Source organism: Theropithecus gelada, chromosome X (genome assembly GCF_003255815.1).
Source record: "Theropithecus gelada isolate Dixy chromosome X, Tgel_1.0, whole genome shotgun sequence".
Lineage (NCBI taxonomy): Eukaryota > Metazoa > Chordata > Mammalia > Primates > Cercopithecidae > Theropithecus > Theropithecus gelada.
In genome coordinates this window covers 16371866-16388812 of record NC_037689.1, presented here as the reverse complement: position 1 = coordinate 16388812, position 16947 = coordinate 16371866, and the positions used below count along the sequence as shown (strand labels likewise).

The 16947-nt window shown below is 38.0% G+C and overlaps 1 protein-coding gene across 1 annotated transcript in view; it reads right to left on the bottom strand.

The window, feature by feature from the left end:
- The window catches only part of LOC112616348 (40S ribosomal protein S4, X isoform-like), a 35962-nt gene extending 20547 nt beyond the window's left edge, over positions 1–15415 (bottom strand). The window contains exons 1-2 of the mRNA XM_025373312.1: positions 15320–15415; positions 14369–14425 (exon numbers count right to left, since the gene is read on the bottom strand). Coding sequence (XP_025229097.1) covers positions 14369–14425; positions 15320–15415 — 153 coding nt within the window. The remainder of the gene's footprint in view (positions 1–14368; positions 14426–15319) is intronic.
- Between the last annotated feature and the right edge of the window lie 1532 nt (positions 15416–16947).

Here is a 16947-nt window from a genome sequence, read left to right as displayed (position 1 = left end):
CTGGTAGAAGAGGTTGTAGATTTGATGACAATAAAAAAGTATGAAAATATGAATATGATGAAGGATTGGAAAAGGGGAAAGAAGATAGGAAATAGACTTCTCAACAAGTATCACAGCAACTTTACCAGCGAAAGAAGGCACATTTGCTAGGCAGCAGTGATGAAGGCCCACTTAGATAGTGGTTCTGATAGGATTTAAGAATAGTTGAAATGAGGGTAATAAAATTATGAGCTAGAAACATAGATGACTGTGGTCATGACATTTGAGTTCAGATTAAGGATATTTTCCAATATGAATGAGGCTGAGTAACTAGGAGTGCAGTATACAATGACTGCTAAAATAATAAACTAGGAATTGTGAGGTCTGGGGCAGTGCAATTCAAAGACCTGTGGCTTTTGGTGGAGAATGAAGGTAAAATGATTTGGAAGTGACAAGGACACCTATCTTACCTTGAGGTCCTATAAGTAGCATGTAAAAGGGATGCAGAAAAATCCATTATTGTCCTTAGGAAACAGCCAGATTATAATTAAAACAAGAAGGTGAAGGGAACATTAAGAGATAAAGTAAAGGAAACAGGGAATTGTGCTGGTGACAGGCCTTGAATTTCAGAGGATGTGGAACTCAGGATCATGGAAATGTGAGAGATGATATCAGACTTGCACCTGCATGGAGGTGGATGGAGAGAAAGTCTAGATGATGGTGGATGATCTGGGAGATTTGGACTTCTGGTAGTAACTGATGAAAACACACATGGGAGGGAGGTTGATAGAATAGGAAGGACAAAGAATTAGTCTTAATATGGTCTCTTAGAAGAAGATGGGGCATCAATTGTATTGAGAGTGACAGTTGATATCAATGGCCTTCACAATGTTGAGTTCTGTTGTAAATATTGTCTTGCCTGGAGTACTCTGAGCCCTGTGGGCCTATTTTATAGTGGAGGAGGAGTCCACTAGAAACAGGTGCTGTTTAGGCCTGTCTTGAATCTGGTTGAGACTGATGGTGTTCTGGCCAAGGCATAAAGCTGATCTTACTAGGTCTTCTTGCCCAGATTTGCTTTTTGAGTCCTAGGCCTCCATATCTAACTCTCTGCTCAGCTTCTTCATTTCAATGGCTCAAAGATATCTCAAATTCAACAAGTTCAACACAGCACTGATAATCTCCAAACTCTCTACCCCAAATTTAATCCTCTTTCAGTGTCTCCTCATGTATGAGACTGTACAAATCAAAATTGAAGAGTCATCCTTGACACTTCCTTCTCCTTAACCACCGTGTCGTATCTACTCTGGAGGAAAGTGGAGCAAGACAGCTGAATAGAAACCTCTACCGATTGTCCTCCCCACAGGAAAACCAACTTGAACAACTATGCACACAAAAAAGCACCTTCATAAGAACCAAAAATCAGGTGAGTGATCACAATACCTGGTTTTAACTTCCTATCACTGAAAGTCACTGAAGAGGGTAAAAAAGACAGTCTTGAATTGCCAATGCCAACCCTCCCCCATACCCTGGCAGTAGCTGTGTGGCACAAAGAGAAAAATCTGTGTACTTGGGGTAGGGAGAGCACAGTGATCGTGGGACTTTGCGTTGGAACTCAGTGCTGCCCTGTCACAGTGGAAAGCAATACTGGGAAAAACTCAGCCAGCACTCAGAGGGAACATTTAGACAAGCCCTAGCCAGAGAGGAATTGCCCATCCCAGCAGTTGGAAGCTGAGTTCTGGCAAGCCTTGCTGCTCCAGGTTAAAGTGCTCTGAGGTTCTAAATAAACTTGAAATGCAGTCTAAACCACAAGAATTGCAATTTCTAGACAAGTCCTGGTGTTATGCTGGGCTCACAGCGAGTGGACTTGGGGGCCATATCACCCCGTGAGACACCAACCGGGGTGGCCAGGGGAGTGCTTGAGCTACCCCTCCCCCAACCCCAGGCAGTGCAGCTCACAGCTCCGGGAGAGACTCCTTCCTTCCATTTGAAAAGAGGAGAGGAAAGAGTAAAGAGGACTTATTCTTACAACTTGGATACCAGATCAGCCACAGTAGGATAGGGCAGCAGGCAGAGGCCCAAGACCCCCATTTAAGGCCCTAGCACCCTGAAGACATTTCTAGACGCACTGTGGCCCAGAAGGGAACCAACTTCCTTGAAGGGAAGGGCTCAGTCCTGAAAGAATTCATTGTTTGCTGACTGAAGAGCCCTTGGGCCCTGAATAATCAGCAGCAGTGGCACCTAGGGAATACTCGCTATGGACCTTGGGTGAGACTCAGAGATGTATTGGTTTTAAGTGTGACCCAGCACATTTCTAGTTGTGGTGGCAATGGAGAGGGACTCCTTCTGCTTGAGAAAAGGAGATGGAAGAGTAAGGGGACTTTGTCTTGTAGCTTAGGTATCAACTCAGCCACAGTGGGGTAGAGCAACAAGCAGCCTCCTGGGGCCCCTGATTCCAGGCCTTGGCTCTTATATAGCATCTGAACCTGCCCTGGGCCAAAGGGGAGCCCACTGCTCTGAAAGTAGAGTCCCAGACCAGGCAGCAATCAGCACAAGCTGACTGAAGAGCCCTAGTGCCTTGAATGAACATCAGCAGTAGTAGCCAGTATATAATCTAGACCTGAGGTAATGGTGGCCATGGGGAGAAATTCCTCTGTTTGTGGAAGGGGAGGGAAAAGTGGGAAGGATTTTGTCTTGTGGCTTGGGTGCCAGCTCAGACACAGTAGAACAGAGCACCAGGTAGATTCCTAATGTTTCCAACTCCAGACTCTGGCTCCTGGGTGGCATCTCTGGACCCACCTGGGACTGTGAGGAACTCACCACCCTGAAGAGAAGGACACAAGCTTGCACAGCTTTTCCACCTGTTGATTATAGGGCCCTAGGGCCTTCAGCGAACATTGGCAGTAGCCAGGCAGTGGTTACCATGGGCCTTGGGTGAGACCCAGTGCTGTGCTGGCTTCAGGACTCACCCAGCACAGTCCCAGTGGTGGTGGCCGCAGGGGTCCTTGTGTCTCCCCTCCCCCAGCTCCAGGCAACTCATCACGGAGAGAGAGAGATTTGGAAGAAAGTAAGGGAAGACAATAAGAATCTCTCCATGGTGATCCAGAGAATTCTTCCAGATCTTATTCAAGACCACCAAGGCAGTATCTTTACCAGTCTGCAAGATCCACAATGTTACTGGACTTGGGGTGCCCCCTAATGCAGATATAGCTACAGCAGCCAGTAAGGTAGATCACAATACCTAAGTCCCTTCGAATACCTGGAAAACCTTCCCAAGAAGGATGGGTAAAAGCAAGTCCAGACTGCAAAGACTAAAATAAATATCTGATTGTTCAATGCCGAGACACCAATGAACATACACAAGCATCAAGACCATCCAGGAAACATGACCAAAAAAATAAACTAGATAAGGCATCAGGGATCAATCACAGTGAGACAGCTATCTGACTTTTCATACAAAGAATTCAGAATAGCTGGTTTGAGGAAACTCAGCAAAATTCAAGATAACACAGAGAAGGAATTCAGAATCCTATAAAATAAATTTAACAAAGAGATTGACATAATTAAAAAGACTCAAACAGATATTGCAGAGTTGAAAAATGCAATGGACATAGATACTGCAGAACTGAAAAATGTAATTGATATACTAAAGAATGCATCAGAATGTCTTAACAGTGGAATTGATGAAACAGAGGAAAGAATTAATGACTCTGAAGACAAGCTATTTGAAAATATACACGCGGAGAAGAAAAAAGAAAAGAATAAAAAAGAATGAAGCACATCTACAAGATCTAGAAAATAGACTTGAAAGGGCAAATATAAGAGTTATTGGTCTTAAAGGGGAGGTAGAAGGGAAGATCAGGGTAGAAAGTTTATTTGAAGGGATAATAACAGAGAACTTTCCAAACCTAGAGAGAGATATTAATATTCAAGCTCAAGAAGGTTTTAGAATACCAAGCAGATTTAACCAAAAGAATACTACCTCAAGACATTTAATAACTAAATTCTTAAAGTTCAAAAATAAAGGATTCTAAGAAAGCAAAAGAAAAGAAACAAATGGCACATGATGGAACTCCAAAACATCTGGCAGCATGGCATATTTGAAGTGCAGAGGGGAAAATAAACAAACAAACAAAAAACAAAACAAAAAAAAAAATTTTATCCTAGAATCCACGGAAAATACCCTTCAAACATGAATGAGGAAGAGAGACTTTCCCAGACAAACAAAAGCTGAGGAATTTCATCAACACCAGAACTGTACTACAAGAAATGGTAAAGGTAGTTCTTGAATGTGAAAGAACAGGACATTAAGGAGAGATAAGCAATCATCTGAAAACAGAAAACTCACTGGTAATAGTAAATACAAAGAAAAATAGAGAATATTATAACACTATAATTGTGGTGTATAAACTACTCATATTTTGAGTAGAAAGACTAAATGATGAACTAATAAAAATAATAACTGCAACTTTTCAAGACATAGTACAATAAAATATAAATAGAAACAACAAAAGTTTAAAAGCAGGGGGATAAAATTAAAGTGTGGAGTTTTTATCAGTTTTCTCTGTTACTTTGGTTGTTTACAAAATCAGTCTTCTGTTGTCATCAGTTCAAAATAATGGGTTATAAGATATTATTTGCAAGCTTCATGGTAACCTCAAATGAAAAAAATACAACAGATACACAAAACATAAAAATCAGGAAATTAAAACATACCACCAGAGAAAATCATCTTCACTACAAGAAAGATAGGAAGGAAGCAAAGAAGGAAGAGAATATCACAAAACAGTCAGAAAGCAAATAACAGAATGGCAGGAATAAGTCCTTACTCATCAGTAATAACACTGAATGTCAATGAACTAAACTCTCCAATCAAAATACATAGAGTACCTGAATGATTTTTTTAAAAAAAGACCCAAAGATATGTTGCCTACAAGAAATATAATTCATCTATAAAGACACACATAGACTGAAAATGAAAGGATGGAAGAAGACAGCTCATGCAAATGGAAACCAAAAAGAGAGCAGGAGTAGCTCTACTTAGACAAAATATATTTTAACAGAAAAACTATACAAAGAGACAAAGAAGGACATTGTATAATGATAAAGGGGTCAATTCAGCAAGAGAATATAGTAATTGTAAACATATATACATCCAACACTGGAGCACCCAAATATATAAAACAAATATTAGAGCTAAAGGGATAGATAGACCCCAATACAATAATAACTGGAGACTTCAGTATCCTATTTTCAGGATTGGAAAGATCATCCAGACAGAAAATTAACAGGAGAATATCTGACTTAATCTACATTAAAAACCAAATTGACCTAATAGATATTTATAGAACATGTCATCCAATGGCTGCAGAATACACATTCTTTTCCTCAGCACATGGATCATTGTCAAAGGTAGACCATATGTTATACCACAAAACAAGTCTCAGAACCTTCAAAAAATTGAAATAATATCAAGCATCTTCTGTGATCACAATAGAATAAAACTAGAAATCAAAAACAAGAGGAATTTTGGAGGCAATACAAACACACGGAAATTTTAAAAATATGCTCCTGAATGATCAGTGGTTTGATGAAGAAATTAAGAGAGACATTGAAAAATTTCTTGAAATGAGTGACAACAGAAATGCAATATACCAAAACCTACGAAACACAGCAAAAGTGGTACTTAGAGGGACGCTTATGGCTATAAGTGCCTACATCAAAAAAGAAGAAAACCCTCAAATAAGAAACCTAACAGTACATCTTAAAGAACTCGAACAACAGAAGCAAACCAAACCCAAAATTGGTAGAAAAGAAACAATAAAAATCAGAGCAGAAATAAACAAAATTGAAACAAAAAACAATAAAAGAATCCACAAAAAGTTGTTTTTTTGAAAAGATAAAAAGTTGACAAATCTTTCCCCAGATTATCTAACAAGAAAAGAAAGGCCCAAATAAATAAAACCAGAGGTGAAAAAGAAGACATTACAACCAATACAGTATAAATGCAAATGATTATTAGAAGCTACTATGAGCTTCTAATAATAAAATAAATTGGAAAAACTAAAAGAAATGTATAAATTGATAAACACATACAACCTACCAAGATTGAACCATGAAGAACTCCAAAACCTGAACAGACCAATTACAAGTAACAAGAGCCATGATAAAAAGTCTTGCAGTAAAGAAAAGCCTGGGACCTGATGGCATCACTGCTGAATTCCACCAAACATTTAAAGAGGAACTAATGCCAATCCTACTCAAACTATTCTGAAAAATAGAGTAGTAGGAGATACTCCAAATCCATTCTATAAAGCCAATATTACCCTGATATCGAAGCCAAAGGCACATCAGAAACAGGAAACTACAGGCCAATATCCCTGATGAATATTGACGTGAAAATTCTCAACAAAATACTAGCAAACTCAGTTCAACAACACTTTAAAAAAAGCATTCATCATGACCAAGTGGGATTTATCCCTGGGATACAAGGATTGTTCAGCATATGCAAATCAATTAATGTGATGCATCATATCAACAGAATGAAGGACAAAAATTATAGGATCATTTCAACTGTTGCTGAAAAAGCATTTGATAAAATGCAACATCCCTTCATAATAATAAAAAACTCCCAAAAAACTCGGTGTAGAAGGAAAATACATCAACACAATAGAAGCCATATATGACAGTTCCAGAGCTAATATCATACTGAGTGGGGAAACACTGAAAGCCTTTCCTGTAAGATCTGGAACACAACAAGGATGCCCACTTTTACCACTGTTATTCAACATAGTACTGAAAGTCCTAGCTAGAGCAATCAGAAAAGAACAAAATAAAGTACATCCAAATTGGAAATGAAGAAGTCAAATTATCCTTGTTTGCAGATGATATGACCTTATATTTGGAAAAACCTAAAGACTCCACACAAGAAAAAATATCAGAACTGATAAACAAATTGAGTAAAGTTGCAGGATACACAATCAACATACAAAAATCAGTAGCATTTCTATATGACAACAGTGAACAATCGGAAAATAATCAAGAAAATAACCCCATTTACCATAGCTGCAAAAAAAATAAAATACCTAGGAATTAACCAAATAAGTGAAAGATTGCTCTGATGAAAACTGTAAAACATGGATGAAAAAAATTGAAGAGAACACACACACACAAATGGAAAGATATCCCATGTTCTTAGATTGGAAGAATCAATATTGTTAAAATGTCCCTAATGCCCAAAGCAATCTACAGATTCAATGCAATCTCTATCAGAATACCAATGGCATCCTTCACAGAAATAGAGAAAAACAATCCAAGTTTATATGGAACCAGAAAAGATCCAGAATATTCAAAGCTATTCTAAGCAAAAAGAACAAAACTGAAGGAATCATGTTACCTTACTTCACATTATACTACACAGCTATAGTAACCAAAACAGCATGATATTGGCATAACAATAGACACAGACAGACCAATAGAACAGAATAGAGAACCCAGAAACAAATCCATACATCTACAGTAAACTTGTTTTCAACAAAGTTGCCAAGAACATACATTGGGAAAAGGACAGTCTCTTCAGTAAATGGTGCTGGGAAAACTCTGTATCCATATGCAGAAGAATGAAACTAGACCCGTATCTCTTGCCATGTATAAAAATCAAACCAAGATTGATTAAATATTTAAATCTAAGTCCTCAGAATATAACACTACTATTAAAAAAATTGGGGAAACTGACCCACACATTGGACTGGGCAAAGATTTCTTGATTAATACCCCACAAGCACAAGCAACTAAAGCAAAAATGGACAAATGAGATCATATCAAGTTAAAAAGCTTGTGAAAGAAATAATCAACAAAGTGAAGGGAAAACCCACAGAATGGGAGAAAATATTTGCAAACTACCCATCTGACAAGAGATTAAGTAACCAGAATATATGAGGAGCTCGAACAGCTCTTAGGAAAATATCTAATGATCCAAATAAAAAATGGGCAAAAGATTTGAATAGACATTTCTCAAAAGACATACAAATGGCAAACAGGTATATGGAAAGGTGCTCAACATCATTGATATTTAGAGAAATGTAACTCAAAACTACAATGATGTATCATTTCATCCCAGTTAAAATTGATTTTTTCCAAAAGACAAACAATAACAAATGCTGATGAGAATGTGGAGAAAAGGAAACCCTTAAGCACTGCTGATAGGAATGTTAAATTAGTATAACCACTACAGAGAACAGTTTTAAGGTTCCTCAGAAAACTAATAACAGAGCTACCAGGTGATTCAGGAATCCCATTGCTAGGTATATACCCCCCAAAAAGAAATCAGTATATCAAAGAGATACCTGCACTCTCATATTTATTGCAGCACTAGTCACAATAGCCAAGACTTGGAAGGAATGGAAGTGTCTGTCAAAAGATGAATGGCTAAAGAAAATGTGGTACATATATACAATGGAGTACTACTCTTCAGCCATAAAGAAGAATGAGAACCTGTTATTTGCAGCAACATGAATAGAAACTGGAGGTCATTATGTTAAGTGAAATAAGCCAAGCACACAAAGACAAACATGACATGTTCTCCCTTATTTGTGGGATCTAAAAATCAAAACAATTGAATTCATGGACATAGAGAGTAGAATGATGATTACCAGAGGCTGGAAATGTTAGCAGAGCCGGTTGTGGGGAGGTGGGGATGGTTAATAGGTAGAAGAATATAATTAGATAGAATGAATAAGATTTAATATTTGACAGCACAACAGAGTGACTCCAGTCAACAATAGTTTATTGTACATTTAAAAACAACTAAAATAGTATAATTTGATTGTTGGTAACACAAAGAAAGGATAAGTGCTTGAGGTGATGAAAACCCCATTTACCCTAATGTGATTTTTACACACTGTGTGCCTGTATCAAAATATCTCGTATAGCCCGCAAATATATACATCTATTATGTACCCACTAAAATAAAGTTTAAAATTTAAAAAAATCTACTCCTACAACATAACCCAAATCTATCCACTATTTTTTCCATTTCCAGTACAGACACCCTTCACAGATACTACTGTAGAGCAAGTCACCATGTTTTGTCCTCTGTTCTATTATAGCAACCTCCCAGCTGGTCTTACTCCTTCCATTCCTGCTCCTGATACAACTATCAGATTGCTTTTTGTAAAAAACATAAATCATACTGTATTTATCTCCAGCTGAACCCCTTCTATGAATTTCCAATGTATTTAAAATAAAATCCCAATTATTTGTTCATAATATTTATGACCCAACAAGAACTGGTGGTAGCTCACCAAACTCTAGCCACACAAACCCTTCTAGCCATACAAACCCTTCGACCTTTGATCATCCGAAATTTGTTCCAGACTTTGAACTTTTGCATTTGTTACTCCCTCTACCTAGAACTCTCAGCTCTAGAGTTTCAAATGGATGGTTCTTTCTCATCACTTAGGCCTCAAAACAAATGTCACCTTCTCAGCACTGCTTTGTCTTACATGTACTATAAAGTAGCCAACCCTCACCTCTTGCCTGCTCCAGTCACCATCACATTACTGTTATATTTTCTTCATCTCTGTTGTAATTGTAATTCATTTTGTTTATTTACTTGATGACTTATTTTTTGCCTGTTTCTGTTTTCTAGAATGTAACCTCTAGAAAGGCAGCAGCTGAATCATGTCCCCCACAATATGTTCAGTGCCTAGAAAAGTGCTTGGTGCATAGTAGTCATTCACTATTATTTTTTGAATGAATATCAAATATTTCTATTGTTAAATAATTACACTCCCCATGAACTGGGTAGATCCAGTCTCATAAGATTACCAGTTGAAAATTTTAATGTACCATTATTTAATAGGTCACTATTTAAATTGCTCCACAAACTCTTTACCTTTAAATTTCTGCTTTTGCCCTTTTACAAGGATGAAGCTACTCTGATTTTGAGGGACCTAGCAAAAGATTACAATATCATAATAACTTCCCAGATCTATTCTAAAAAGCAGTGTACTTTTTAGTGTGCAAAATTATTTGGATGAAATCATGTTCAAGGTTTAAATGCCTCTATTTACCACTAACATATTATAAAATATTTACTTAGCTCTCTTTAGGAAAAAAAGCAAGATCTCTCTGTCTCTCTCTCTCTCTACACACACACACACACACACGCTTTCAAAATAGCTATTTTTTAAGGTCATGTACACTCCAGAAAATAGCTTTATTTGATGGTAATAGCTACTTATTAGAAAAAGATCTGTTTGTTTCTAAAGGATTACCTTTTTGTCTTCCAGAAAAATATGTCAATAACCATTGGAGTATAGAGAAATCTTTACCTTCTTGATTTTTTTCACTGTACTATTTGATGTCATTTGCTGGGGAGGTTGAGATAACTGTTGGTGAAAGTACACATTTATAAAAGAACCCTGCTGAGGCTATGTGGAAAGATTCGTAACGGCTAAGAATTGCAGGCTGCTCAGTTAATTGATTTTTTTGTATCTGGAGAATAGCCATTCCTTTATTTTCACTGTAGTTGGCGTATAATAGACCGATCTCAAGGTGCACAATTGAAGTCTCTCCAGTTGTGAGAACATGTGCTTTTAACTGGAATGCTTGGTACCAATTTAATAAAGAAAATTATATGGGTTGACATTAACCCTTCCTATTTGTTCATGTGGGCATGTTATTATTCTCATGGCTTAGAGTTGACCCAGAATACAAATAAGAAAAGGGCAATAAATAAGTGTATTTATGTCGAGTACCACATGCCTTTTTTCTCATTATATGTGGATTCTTTTTTCTTCTTAGAACTGGAAATAGAGCTATTTTTTGGTCCTATTTCTAAGGGGTGTGGATAATATTCTACTCTCAAAACTAATCATAATCATTATATACGCCATGCACTTTTATGAAACTGTGAATCTTTACAAACATTAATTCTCAGAGCTCCACTATTAAGCAACATAGGTTGACTCCACAAATCAGATATTCTCTTTCCTTGTTGCCAGGATACTACATAGAGTTTCCAGAGCTGGAGTCTAAGACAGCTGTCCTTTTTTTTTTTTTATCACGGCTTCCTTAAAGGGTAGTTAACAGGCAGTTTATGGAGAAAACATCCCATTTATTTCTGGGATAGTTGAACTTTATTGACAGTTCTGAACTAAAAGTCCACTGCAATAGTATAATATGTTCATTATAATCAATGCATTAGTTATAAGTAAAGCAAGTTTGGCCTAGCTATTTCATCCCTGGAATTCTCAGTTCAAGTAGACTTTTCAGATGAGAAGTCCAACTTCAATGAGAATGAAGAGTTTCCAAGTCTCCTGGCTTGTATGGTCAAGAGATTAAGATTAATGATTGGCATTTTATTCATGAAATGTGTCAATAATTCATTTTTTGTGTCTTTTCACAACACTTTTGTAGGTGTTGAAGGAAGAGGAAAGGAATGTATATTTTGCAGGAGGTACAATTCTTTGGAATTCTAAAAAACAAAGATTTCTCTGTGTATTAAACAACTCTTCTCTGCTATAAAGTAAAAGGATAATAGGGAAGGTAAAAATGTATCTGCATTCATGGAACATATTAAAATACCCATTGAAATTCCTGGTGGCTGGTCTTCCCTTCAAAAGTACATACTTCAACTTATTTTCTATTTATTTTTGGGGGAAGCCCACATTTTAATTAAAGTCATAAACCTGAAATGTGATTATCAACTGAAAGAAGGAAAAATCACCTACTCTTTAGATACTAAACATACTGGTTAGCCTTTGCTGTATAGCAAACTACCCCAAAGCTTGATGATTTCAGACAACAACAATTTAATGAGCAAGCAATTCTGGGGATTGGCACTTTAGATTATGCTCATCTGAGCAATTATTCTGGCCTCTGCTGGGGTCATTCATGCCTTTGTGATCAGCTGCTGGGTTGCCTGGGGGATGGCTTTTTCAGATGACCTCATATTAGACAGCTCATTCCTCCTCCGTGTGGGTTCTTATACTGCAACAGGCTGCTAAGCAATGATCCAAGAGGTTAAGCACAAGCACGCAAATCCTCTTGAGGTCTATCCTCGTAACTAACATAACATCATTTTAGTGGCATTCTATTGGTCAAAGCAAATCCCAAGACCAGGGGGTGAGGCCTGGTGTATTAGTTCGCTCTCTCATTGCTATAAAGAACTACCTTATACTGGATAATTTATAAAGAAAAGAAGTTTTCATCAGTGTTCTATGATTACTAAAAAAAAGAAGAAAGAAAGAGGTTTAGTTGGCTCACAGTTCCACAGTCTATACAGGAAGTAAAGCAGAGGAAGCCTCAGGAAACTTTCAATCATGGAAGAAGGTAAGGGGAAGCAGGAATGTCCTACATGGTTGGAGCAGAAGGAAGAGAGAGAAGGGGGAGTTGCTACACACTTTCAAATAACTAGATCTCATGAGAACTCAATCACTATCAAGAGAACAGCAAGGGGGAAATCTGCCCCCATGATCCAGTCACCTCCCACCAGTCCCCTTCTCCTACTCTGAGGATTACAATTCAACACGAGATTTGGGTGGGGTCACAAATCCAAATTATATCACCCAGTAAATCACAAAAAAAGAAGATTCAGAGATGTGCAAGCAGATACCTTGCCCCAAGAGTAGATCTCAATTATGGAGGTCAGATCCTAATGTCCTTCAGGCATGAACATGTACAAATAACTCTCCCTGCTGTGATCTCATGCTCAAAATGCAGCCTTCGGATTTAATTTGTTTTTTCATGTAGTATGCTGAGAATTTCCTGGTCAATGGATTCAAGTAGAATTTATATTTCTTATTACAAATGGGTAAATTGGCACTCAGCTCCACTTAACCTCATTTCTGACCATCTTTTTTGCTTTTTTTCCCTCCCATTAAATAAAGTAGCTTCTTTCTTTCTCTGAACTCTGTGTTCTGTGGTACCCAGATATTGGACGTATGGTTCTGTTTCATCACAGGCTCCATATACTCTTCCTCTTCCTTTTCCTTTGGAGGCAAGGGCTGGGCTGCAGCATGGCCACCATCATGTTTACCTCAAAAGGAGCCACAGCGGTTCTAAAGGTCTAGGTCTGATTACCTGGACCCGCAGAGGCTCTGCCTTCTTTGTTTAGTGGGGTCAGATGGGATGTTAGTGCCCCATGGGATGGATTTTGATCAATGAGACTGAAGGAAGAAAGGAACTGGTTGATAAATTGTTTTTTCTTCCTCTCTTTCCAATACAACCAGATGGTTCAGAGAAGCAGTGATTTCACATATCCTCTGTAAAGATGTCCTATATGACCAATCAGTCAGGTTTTCTGTACGCCTATGGATGCCTTGGTAATGTATCGCTTTGTAATGGCTTTTGCTCCTTCCTTGACTCAAATCCCCTTTTCCTTCATTCTTGGTTCACTGAGATTGCACTCTCTCCACAAAGCAAGCATATAAGCTGTGTATCATGCCTTCATTCTCTGTTTCATGAGGAACTCGGGATAAAATGAAACATGGAAGACAGTAACTTTTCATGCATTTGTTAACTACTAAGTAAACATGGAATTAGAGAATTTGTTTGTTTTGAGTTTTGACCAACAAATAAATAATGGCCTTATTTCAGAATAACCCTGACAAACTGGGGCATGTTGTTTTGCTGAGGCATAACTCTTCCTGTCCCATGCTTTGAGACAGATTGGTGGAGTCACTTAGCTAGAGAATGACAGCACACTGCCTACAGCAAAGCCAGTTTGGATAAATTATGCTATGTGTGGAATTTTTAAAATACTTATAAAAGAAGATTTTTTTTTTCTGATACACAGCGAGGACAGAAACTGTTTTGGAAATTATGGTGGCCTGTAAATATATATATATGTAAACCTAGGGATGAAATGCCTGTGCTATCATCCCTTTTACAACTCTACAATCTAAATTAAAAGTTGAATTCATCACATCACACAACTAATAAAATTTAAATAAACCATATTAATTTTATATAGAAAATAAGTTTTTGCTGAAGCTATACTAGTGCTCACCATTGATATTACATATACAAATATGATAGTGTACCATACGATGATTTGATTATCTCACTGTTTTCTCTGTTTAAATAATTTTAAGACCTTTTGTCCTATATTAATTCTGCCTCTGTATTTTTCTGTTAGCCCAAAATAATTGAAGTAGAACATTCCTACAAAACATAGTCGTTTTCAGGATAGGACATGCAACTCTTATGTAAGTAATTTAAGTCAAAATTTAATAATGTCATAGTTCAGTGCTTTTTAAAAGCAAAAGTCTAGGGTTTTTTTCCCTCATGACTGTTTAAAGAAATCAGTGTTTGCCCAATAGCAGGTGCTAAAAGTTTTCATTTGTGGCATTAGAGGGGGATAGCAAGAGCAAAGCAATGTGCCTACCAGTATATTAAAATGTAAATGCCGGTGCTTCATGATCCTTTTGTGCAACGTGGTCACCTAAACACAAGCATAAACATGCACATTAAAATAAAGTAATGCTCAATCTTAAGATGGTCATCTAGCAATGAGACAAAGACAAAAGGAAAAGGGAAAAAAATGGGAGAGGTGGGGAATGGACAACATTAAACCCTGTAGAATGTGTGACCTCCAAGATGTCTCCCCTCCAGGCTGTCCCCCAGCTGCAAGGTAGAGGATGGGTAATCCACATTGAGTAGGGAAGAGAATGGGCCAGGGGTTACAGGGTCTGGGTCCCAGAGCTGAGAAAGCTGAGACCCACATGTGGACCTTGGTGACTTCACCATGTGACTCCGCATGCCATTTGGGACAGGTCATGTGGGAAACCCCAATGGTGCCTTTGCTGCAAATCTGGAAAAGATATGGTCATAGGGCACCTCCGGTGTCCTGCCTCTGCTTGGCCCAGTTTTGTTTGCTGGTGTTTTGCCACCAGAGATAGCCCTTGCATTGTCCTAATCTATATTTGTGAATTATGCTGGTTTCCTGGAGATTGTCACCACCCGCCAAAGGTGGGTGCATTAAAAGACACCATTGGTTCTGGGGCTTGGTGGTGTCTCATGAGTTCAAGCATATCCCTGGCCTAGGCCATGTCACTGTCCGTTAGTTGAGGAAAAAGCAGTTCTCAGGTGCAAGCAAGGACCACCTTTTGTAACTGTCACTGTCCTGGCCTTGAGAAAAGAGGCCACCCTCCTTGGGGCACCCCATGGATGACACAGTTAGTACCAGAGGTTCCAGAGAGGGTGGATGAAGCTGTTGGTCTCTTCATAGTTGGCACAGACGATTTTGGATATTTCTGGGTGGGCAGTTTCTTTGCATGTTTCAGGAGAGGTTAATTGATTTTGGGTTTACATGTCAGGCCTTTAGTTTGGGTCTTACTTTAGTGGTTGTTTGGGGACCCAAGGGAGAGAGATGGGCAGTGGATGGGGCTTTTCTGTGTGCTCCTGTGGACGGTTCTTTTGCTTTTGTTTTCATTTCGCATTCTTCCTTCTCCACAAGTCAAAGTCATTTCCTGTGGTTTCCACTGTGTGGACAGTGCTCAAGCGCGGTGCTTGCCAGAGGGATTAGAGGCTGGGTGAACCCCAGGTCACAGACATGATGAAGCAGATAAACTGTTCTTCTGGTTCCTGTCTAACCTCAGAGGGGCAAAAACCCTCCCCAGGAAGGAGAAGAGTGTTCAAAAGCCAGACTTTTGGAGAAGAGGCAGCTGGGCAGGGCTAAAAGCCTTCAGTATGAACTGTGGAGAAGCAGCCCTTGTCCCTACTGTGGGCTGAGGGGACCCCAGCTGGGCACCCTGGGTCAGACTGAAGCCAACAATGCCAGCTGCCCTTTTTAGCCTGCTGGCAATGCCACGTGTGCTAGAGAAGATGGAGGATCCCTGTGCCAGGAGCCCACTTGGTCTTCCCAAGGGGCAGTGCCCCAGTGAAGAGAGAAGCAAGAAAATAAAGTTCCTTGTAGGTCCTCTGTCAAAAAAAGTAAAAATAAAAAATTAGATGGCCATCCATATGATAGAGAACATGCTACTCTTATTAATTTTAAATATAATTGGAATGAAAATTCATACTCTTAGAAGGAATCTTGTAATAAACTCATGGACACAAAACACTTTCCATGGACTCCTGCAAAGATGACGTCCACCACTGTGGAGACATGCTCTAGTGCAGTGATTCTTAATTTATTTGTCATCTCTTTGTAAATCAGGTAACAAAAAACAAACAAACAAACAAACAAAAAATTGGTTTTATCCTAGCAAAGTTTACATGTGTGCACAAACAATATTTTGAATATAGTTTCAGTAAGTTTATGAATGTCCTGATGGCAATCCAAGGACTAGCATAATTACATTATTTCATTGAATTCTTCCAATTATCTCAGTAAGTAGTATCCTGTAGAGAAATCTCAGAGTAGCATAATTATGCTCCCTTTTGTATGTTAATTGCTTTTTCTCCAAGATTCCCTTAGGATACTTTTTTCTTAATCTTCAAATATCAGTAACTTTACCAGTTACTTTCCCTAGGAAACAGCCTAATTTGCTCTTCAGAGCCAAACAAGACTTTTATTTCAAAAACACTTTTTTCTATTAAATCTTTGAATGCATTTTTCCATCTTTTCTGTTCTTCTTTTCTTTCATCTGAATTCCATATCTAATGATCTTTTTGTAATTTTACATCTCATTCATTTTAATTTTCATTTTGCGTACTTTTTTTGAAGTTTGACTTCCATGTCACTGATTGTGGCATTAAATACTGTTTATTCTATTTATGATTGCATCAAATGTGACACTTATTTTTGTAAATATTTAATTTACTTCTAATTTACTTTTATTTCTCATATTTCTCTTCATTCATGACTTTTTTTCATCTCCTTTTGTTTTATCACATCTTTTTTAAAACAAGATTGTGATGCCTGTGTGTTTTTTGAAATTATAGACAAATTTCTTTTCACCTCTTAGCTTTTAAGTCACCCTTATTATAATACATACTATTCATTTGCTTTTGAATTACGTT